General features: G+C 26.6%; 2 protein-coding genes across 2 annotated transcripts; both read left to right on the top strand.

The window, feature by feature from the left end:
* Nucleotides 1-4,708: 4,708 nt before the first annotated feature.
* Nucleotides 4,709-5,429, top strand: LOC127279156 (uncharacterized). Its single transcript, XM_051301337.1, has 2 exons — nucleotides 4,709-4,959; nucleotides 5,027-5,429. Exons 1-2 carry the CDS (start codon nucleotides 4,782-4,784, stop codon nucleotides 5,173-5,175), a joined length of 327 nt encoding a protein of 108 aa, XP_051157294.1. The 5' UTR covers nucleotides 4,709-4,781; the 3' UTR covers nucleotides 5,176-5,429.
* Nucleotides 5,430-5,819: 390 nt separating this feature from the next.
* LOC127279238 (uncharacterized) lies at nucleotides 5,820-7,932 on the top strand. Its single transcript, XM_051301476.1, has 6 exons — nucleotides 5,820-6,007; nucleotides 6,438-6,518; nucleotides 6,629-6,679; nucleotides 6,812-6,891; nucleotides 7,096-7,300; nucleotides 7,820-7,932. Exons 1-6 carry the CDS (start codon nucleotides 5,872-5,874, stop codon nucleotides 7,930-7,932), a joined length of 666 nt encoding a protein of 221 aa, XP_051157433.1. The 5' UTR covers nucleotides 5,820-5,871.
* The last annotated feature ends 709 nt before the right edge of the window (nucleotides 7,933-8,641 follow it).

Below are 8,641 nucleotides of genomic sequence, written 5' to 3'. Positions count from 1 at the left end.
TAGAAAATTCCCGAAATTTTTTTTCTTTTATTTTATTTTTTTATCGGTTTTTACATGTCAATTTACAGAAATGAAATTTGCAGCGACAATTTTGTGTTTTGAATTTTCAGTTATTATACGAAAGTCAGCAGCGACGAACAGAGGAGACGTTACACAGAGGAATTCAACAATCTTTATACGGAATATAGACAGTTATACGAATACGTTAACCTAATAAAAAGTCGATATTATAAGTGACAGCAGTAATTTATAATTTATAATTTTTTGAGCTTTCAGCTCAGGAAAATTTGCAGGAACTCGAGGTAATTGTTTCAACTATTTTTTCCTGCTAAAAAATTATTTTTTGTTTGAGCCAATTCGTTATATTTCCCCCAGAGTCATTGTCGGATATTATTAGTAAAATTTGATAATTCATGGAAATAATTTTTGTTAAATTACACTGTTTCTAATTCATCTTTTCGAGCTTATTTATAAGAACTTACAAGAAGAAAGAAGAAACGTAAATTTTGTGTTTGATACACAAAAAATTTTTATAAAAAATTTCTTAATTTTTTCATTAAATTTCATTTATTTTCATTTCATTTCATTAAATTATTTTCGATTTTTAACGGAACCGGTTTCAAAAAAAAGAAATAAATTCAAACAGCGGGGATTATTTCAAGTTTCGCGTTCGTTTCAAAATTAATTAAAGAGACAATAAAAAATTATATTTTTTTTTGTAAATTGATAAAAATTTATAAATTTTGTTTTTCCCAATTTTAATTTTAATTTTCTCAAAAAGTATATTACAAAATGTCGTTTTACATTTTTCTTTCAGATAATAAAGATAAACATTTTGAAAAATTATAATATAATGAATGACGATCCGGTCTTCAAGCAACGTAACAGGAGACACTATTATTTGCATGGAAAATTGCGTCACTTCTCACGTGAAAAGATTCCCGGGAAAGAGCTCCCAAGAACTTCCGTCGGAAATTCCTGTTGGAAATTCCGATAGCAAATTTTTATCGGAATTCTGATTGGAAATTCCTATTAGAAATTGCGTCGGAATTTCCATTAAAAATTCAGATTGGAAATTTTTATCGCGATTCCTATCGAAAACTCAGATTAGACATTTTCATTTAAATTTTAAACATTTTGTATATTTTTCTAAAAAAATATTTAAAAGGTTTTGAATGACAATTTTTATAATTTTAAATTCTTGAAAATTTTACAGTCAATTTTTTGATTTTTAGGTTACAGTTTAAGGTTAAAGTTTTATGGAAAAACATATTTTTTTAAATTAGTCAAAAGTATACTTATTACTAATTTATAAGAATATTTATTTTCATAAAACTTTAACCTTAAACTTTAACCTTATAATCAAAAAAATTAACCGTAAAATTATCAGGAATTTAAAAATATAAAAAATTGGTATTGAACAACTTTTAAATATTTTTATTCGAAAAAATACAAAATGTTAAAAATTTAAATAAAAATATCTAATCGAAGTTTTCGATAGGAATCGTGATAAAAATATCCGATAAAAATTTCCAATCGGAATTTTCAATCGGAATTCAGATAAAAATCTTAACAAAAATTTGCAATCCGAATTTCCAACAGAAATTTCCGACGGAAATTCCCGGGAGCACTTTCCCGGGAATCTTTTTACGTGTGTTAAAGAATTTGGTCGAAGAATATGATGCGAAGCATTTCAGTGTTAATAGTTACAAGACTCCTCATGGCAAGGAAGATCAGAACTACTGACACAAACTAAAAAAATCGCTTCTTCTCAAATGTCAGTACCACAATCTGATTCTTCTCATAAATTTATTATCTTTAAAAAAATGAACAGAAAATAATTTTAGTTTTATATAAATTTTTTAATCTATTAATATTTCATACAATAAGTAATTAATAAATTTATTAATAAATTTCTTATTATTATAATAATAAAATAATAATTATAATTATTATAATAATAATAATTTATTAATAAAATAACTTGATATATCTACGAAAAATTCATATGTAAATTATCCTGGAAACTAAAATCCTGTTAAAATAAAATTTATTTATATGAAATATTAATTTCTATATAAAAAATTCGTTTACTATACAAAATGTTACATAAATTATCGATAAAAATCCCACTTCTTGTATTGTAATTTTTTTTAAATTGAATATTTTCATTATATTTTATTTTATTTTTTCAATATCATTTTTTTAAGTTTGAGAAATTTTGGAATTACGACTGTAAACTAATTGAAAAGCGTTAATAGTGGAACATTAATGAATATTTATTTGATGTGTTTTACAAAAAAGAAATCAATTATAAATTGAACAAATTGTGTAATAACAACAAAAGAAACAAACAACAAAACAAATAAATGTAATAAATTAAAATGTAAAATATGCGAAGTAGAATTCATAAAATTAAAAAAAAAAATTCTCACTAAAAACAAATAATTATAAAGTAAACAAAAAAAGAACAAAAACGGATTTAAATAAAAGCAACGTTAGTATTAATTTTTGACACGTTAATTGCGTAAAAGATGTGCATGAAAATGGACAGACACACACTTAATATTTGGTCCACCGACCATCGTTCTCGATTACAGCCTGTAATCGTCTCGGCATGGACAGGACGGAGTTGGAGACGACTTCCGGCGTGTATATTATTTCCTCCCAACTTCTGAATGCGTGGTCAATCAAGGCTTCTAAGGTGCGATCAGCTCCCGATTCCCATGTCTTCACCACCATTGCCCACAAATTTTCAATCGGGTTGAGGTCTGGTGATCGCGGAGGCTGAGGAAGCAAAGTTATTCGTGGATGCCGCTCGAACCAGTTCATCGTCTGTTGGGACGTATGAATTCTGCTGTTATCCTGTAGAACTTTAACTTCCTCATATTCGTCCGCGGGGAACAATCTATTGATGTAAGGCAGGAAGTCGTTTTCCAATAAGTTGACATAGGCCGCAGAATTAAATCTGGGGCCTACGTTCCGTAAAACTCCGACTCCGTAAACGGAGCAGCTGCCCCAAAAATTGCAAGAAATTCTGCCACTTCTATGCTTTCTAACTACGCAATTTTCGCTAAGGCGGCTTGCCTTGCTCCTCCACACCTGAACGCGACCATCTTCTGAAGTACAAAACGATTTTTCGTCGACGCAAATTGTATTGCTCCAAAATTCTTCGGGTTCCTGAACAAATCGATGTGCGTAGGCGAGACGTTGGAGTCGATGGTCTTCGGTCAACTCCCACTTGTACGCTGGGCGCCGGCTATGAAGGCCCATTTCATTTAGTTTTCTCCGGATGGTGTCATTCGAGACATCCGCATTCATCGCGTTGACGAAACGGCTTGTTGAGGCAAATGGATCATGATCCGTAAAAAATTCGTGGATTACCTCATCCTGCTCTACGGTGGTTTTTTTTGGTGGATGATTGAATTTCCGGTGGTCTCTTAATGCCAGGATTCCGCCCTGTGTGTATTTATTTATCCATAGTCGGACGGTTTTTATAGAGCAGTGGATTTGCTCGGCTATTTCTGCATTTGAACTTCCTGCTTGGTGCATACCGATTATTTTTCCACGCGTTGCTTCTGAAATTTTAGATAAGCTGAATAAAAACATCTGACAATATGGTTAGCCTAACATCCAATCATCTATTTATTATTATTATTTTGAAAAAATTAAGTTTTCAAATTTCATGCGATTGATTGAATTTATGAAATAAGCGTATAAGAAATTTTTTTTAAAATTATATTATATTTTTAATTTTATTATAATTAAAATTAATTAATTAATTAATTAACTTTCAATTAAATTAAAAATTTTAAATATTTATTTAATTTTTCAAAATTTTTATTTTTTAAAAAAATTATATATTTTAAAACCTGTACTCTGGATTTTTTGAAATCATGAAAAAGGCGTATAAAATATTCGGGAATGATAAATAATGAAAATTATGAGAAAAATTCAAATTTTAATTTTTGGAAAATTGTGAGTTTTATTTTGAAAATTGTTCAAAAATTGTGTTTTAAATTTTCATTATTATTGTAATTTTAAATAGCCAATATTGTCATAAAAAAATTTGACAACCTCAAAAAAAAAAAATTTCGACAGATTGAAATTTCGCAAGTTCAGCAAATAATTAAATATGTATTATACTTACCGCTTAAATTTGAGAAAATATTTCGCTCCATTTTTAATTTCTCACAGAATGGGTTAGAAGGTAGGCAATTTCCTAGTGAAAAACACGAAGCAAAAAAGCTTGGAGTACGATTATAAAATAGAACAAATGATGCTATAAATGAAAAGAAAACAAAAGAAATAATTTTTTAAATCTATTTCTTTGCCACTCTTAATTATTGAATTTATCATAAATTCATTAAAAAAATATTATGACCAATAAATATCAAAATTATTTTATTACATTTTTAAATTTATTATATTTTTTGTCTATTATAGTTATAAATATATTTTATTTTTAAATCGATCTTACTTACCATTTGTTATAAATATTTATATTTAATTGCAAAAACCCGCAATGAACTGCTCCGCGAGGCAGGGTGCGCGGGTGTTATTATTTTTTCAATAATAATAATTATTATTTTTATTTTAAAATTAATAAGTTCTTATTGAAATATAAATAAATAAATATAAATATTTTTTTCGCTCCCTGTAAAAAAATATGAAATTGGCGCTTAATGTCTTTTGTCTTCTGTCTTAAAATTTGTTATTAACTTCAAATTGCATTAATATAATTTAACCTAAGATTGTTAAAAACTTTCAAAAAGTGTAAAATGGAGGACAAAAAATTAATAAAGCTTCTTAGCGAAGAAATTAAAAAAAAAAGAATAATATATGATAAAAAATTTGAGATTCCCAAGCACGGCAACCGTCATCGATTGATCAAAACTGCTTTCGCGGAAATTGCGAATGAAATTAAAAATAACGAACGCAGTTATTCCTGGTTAAAAGGTTAGAGAGACATATTATTATTTTGCATAGGTAGATTATTATTATAAATTAATATTTATTTTTACAGGCGGAGAAGTAGAAAATTTATATAAAAAAATTAGGAACAAATATTGCATAATTTCAAGAAAAGGCTTCAAGTCACTGGAAGACCAGAAATTTTTAGAAAACTTTTCATTTTTCAAAAATGTCGTCGAAATACGAAGCGCAAAAAAATAAACTAAAATTTCGATAAATTAAATGCAAGCAATGTTTTAGGTTTAAGATCATATATTTTACTATATTTAACATTTCAAGTTATTGGTATGTATTTTTAAATAAATATCTCCAAAACTCGCTATTTCAAATATAAATTTTTTTTTCGAAATTTAAGAATTGTTTACCTTTGAAATCACAGTGGGCACAGCATAAATTAAAAAAATTAAAAAAAAATTATTTCACTTCTTGGGGCTCCGAAAAAAGAATTATTTTTGTTGCCGATATTTTGCAAGCCTTATAAATTTTTTTAAAAATGTTATAATTAGTAATTTTTTGTTAATAGAATTTTACATCACATAAAATGTTGGCTGAATTGTAACTCGTTTTTAAAATATTTTTTTAGATTACGTTAAAAGTGTTTATCATTTATTTAAATAAATAAAATATTTCATTTTTAAATTTCTTATTTTTTCTATTTCTTAAATTTTATCTTTAAATTACAGAGGTCTCGCTTTGGCGACAAAAAAGACATATGTTTTTATATTTAAAAGAATTTATTGTTAATATTACTATATTTTTAAAAAAATATTTTATTTTTAAATTTATATTTTTTAATTTACGAAGTTAGCTGAAATAAATGAGTGTCATTTTAAAAATTTGCATGTTTTTGCATGACAGTTCAAATTTATTCCAAGTAGAGGGAAATTAAAATCGAAAATGTTTTATTTAGTGCAGTGGAAAGACAAAACTGTTAGTGTTGTTGAAGAAAATGGAATTGTAAAAATGAATGGAAATTTAGCGAACATTTTATGGTTCGGAAAATCATACCCTGCTAAAATTATTGCGTTCAATCGTGGGTACAATTTATTTTGGATGAAAACTTGATACGCTTAAAGAATCTAATATTTTTGTTATTACAGTTTTTCAATTTCAATAATTTTTATACATAACTGTTTTGGTTAAAAAATTTAATTATCTTATTAAATAATGATATTTCTTTTTAATCTAAATCATTTTGAAAGTGCTTTTTAAAGAGAAGATTTGCTGTCAATATAAACAGTTATAATTTAATTAAATCTTTAATTATTAAAATAATATTTTACAAAAATGTTTAATTCTCACTACACTAATTTCGAATTTAACGAAACTTTTTCAAGTAAACATATATTTAAAAAAATTTAATTACAATATATAAACATTTTAATATATCTAGTATATTAATTTTAATAAACAAATAAACAGAAAATTGATAACAAATTTAATTTAAAATTATTACTTCGTAGAGAGTAAAGAATGGCTTGAGGCACTTAATGTGAATGATTTGGGTATTATTTTTGGACAAACTGATGTAACTGTCTCAAATGGTGATTATTAAATTTTTGAACTTATAATATTTTCTCTCTCTCTCTCTCTCTCTCTCTCTCTCTTATTTTTCCTCTTACAATTATTACAATTTTTAATTTTAAATTTCTAGATGTACGCCTCGAACCCCTTGCCACAAGTTCAAATAATATAGAGGAATTAGGTATTACTTGACCGTTCATAAATAAAATAATATGTGTTTTTTCGAGCCCGATTCATAATAGATTTTATTATTTTATAAATTATTAAATGTCAATTATTTTATTTTTAATACCTGATCCAGTAACATTTTTAGATCATACAACGAAATCCTCCGAAAACCAAGTCCCAGAGGCAGTCAATGTTTCTACAAATGAAGATAATCTTTTGAACACAGTACGAATTAATTTAACATTAAATTTTACTATTCATATTTATTATTGTTTTTTTACTTTTAGTTCATTTATTTTTGTTTTTATTAATTTTTTATATTAAAATATTTACACAAACTTGCGACTCTTTTCACGGAATTTTTTACTCAAAATATTTAAAATTAAAAAAAGGAAAAAATATAACTTTTGATTTATTTTATTGAAAAAGGAAATGACTCAAATAGCTCAGGGGTTTAATGTTTTTGTCAAAACTGAAAAATTACTGGCTTGGGATCATTTGAAACATAATCCGAGAGAGTTGACCAGAAGATTATTAAAGCAGTTAATATCGGAGGAAGATTTAAAGTTGATGACAGCAATTGGCAGAAACGAGAAAATGGGCGTTCCCGAGGAAATTCGTGAATCGATATTTTGTAAGAAAAAATTATTCGAGCTGCCGGATCGAATAAGGGTGCAAAGATATTTCGCTTGGAATTGGGAGGCCTCAGAAAGTTGCTTTACTAGCTATAGTTCCAGGGGACTCCATTTTCCATTAAAATAATTATATGTGCTCTGGTTCGATCTTGTCGCTTAGTATATAATAAAAATATTAAACTATTCTTTATTTAAGAATTATAAAATTCTATGCTTAATAATATTAGTCCAATGAAAAGATAACCTCTGCCTGTATCATGTCTATTCAAAAAAACAATTTTACTATTTAGAGAAAATCATTTTTACAAATGATTTCATGCATTTTTTTCGAGGTTTTAGACCCCTCCTCTCTTGTCACTCTACTTTGCTATATTTTCCTACAGAAAATATACATTTCTGAACTATCATAAAAATAATTTTATTTAGAAAACTTAAACTATTTATAAACAATAATATATATTTTTTATTAGCAAATTTTGAATGAATATCATGATAATTATGACAATTGCTTTCTGCAGCTTATATCCAAAGTAAAATACCTGAAGGAATTGATTTTCAAAGAGAAGAATTTATAACAGTAATAAACAATCTGTGTGGAACACTTCGTCATCCGAAAATTCGAAAAAATTGAAAATTATACACTTATTGTACTATTGAAGTACAATTGTTCATTTTTATTTAACATTTGTTCGTTTTATTATAAATTTAACAATAGAATTTTGCTCAACTTTATCTTTACATTTATTTATAATTATTAAAATGAATTAAATAATTCATTCATTAAATATGAATTAGATTTATTATTTTTTGCAATGTTGGCTATCTCTAAAACTTTGGACATATGCGTAGCATTTATATTAAAATGTCAGGGAAACGCAAAACTATTTAAAACGTTGCAAATATTTAAAAAAAAGACAATTTATAGTTATCGAGTATCGAGAAGTGCGAAAATTTTTCTTTCAGAAAGCTGCAGTCTGGTATTGATAACATTTACTCACCAATTCGGCAACAAAAACGCTCATTTTTTCGGAATTTGTTCCAACGCAGTGCTGCATATTGCTATTACTTTGTTATCCTTAAAGTCGTACGCGAAAAACTTGAAGTATTTTGATAATTCGTCCACTAGCTTTGTAAATTCCGGGACGTTTATATTCTGTGTGTAAACAACTTTTTCCAAATAATGATGTCCAAAAAAAATGGAAGCAAAATTGGAGTGGTTTCTTTGTCGCAAATATTGTAGATAACGATTTTTATATGATAGTGCTCGAGAAATAAATTTAATCCCTATAATTGGAACATCCGCCGCTAAAACTGTACAATCTTGTACTTTTATTAAGTCC

The sequence above is a fragment of the Leptopilina boulardi genome, unplaced genomic scaffold (assembly GCF_019393585.1).
Source record: "Leptopilina boulardi isolate dan_hultmark-lab unplaced genomic scaffold, ZJU_Lbou_2.1 LbouV2_214, whole genome shotgun sequence".
NCBI lineage: Eukaryota > Metazoa > Arthropoda > Insecta > Hymenoptera > Figitidae > Leptopilina > Leptopilina boulardi.
This window is presented reverse-complemented; position numbering and strand designations above follow the sequence as displayed.

Bases quoted from the DNA above. Each gene is read 5' to 3' on its own strand.
- LOC127279156 (XM_051301337.1), top strand. From the start codon at position 4,782: ATGGAGGACAAAAAATTAATAAAGCTTCTTAGCGAAGAAATTAAAAAA. The intron at 4,960-5,026 runs GTTAGAGAGACA...TTATTTTTACAG, and splicing joins CAGTTATTCCTGGTTAAAAG to GCGGAGAAGTAGAAAATTTA.
- LOC127279238 (XM_051301476.1), top strand. From the start codon at position 5,872: ATGTTTTATTTAGTGCAGTGGAAAGACAAAACTGTTAGTGTTGTTGAA. The intron at 6,519-6,628 runs GTGATTATTAAA...TTAAATTTCTAG, and splicing joins TGATGTAACTGTCTCAAATG to ATGTACGCCTCGAACCCCTT. The intron at 6,892-7,095 runs GTACGAATTAAT...TTATTGAAAAAG, and splicing joins AAGATAATCTTTTGAACACA to GAAATGACTCAAATAGCTCA.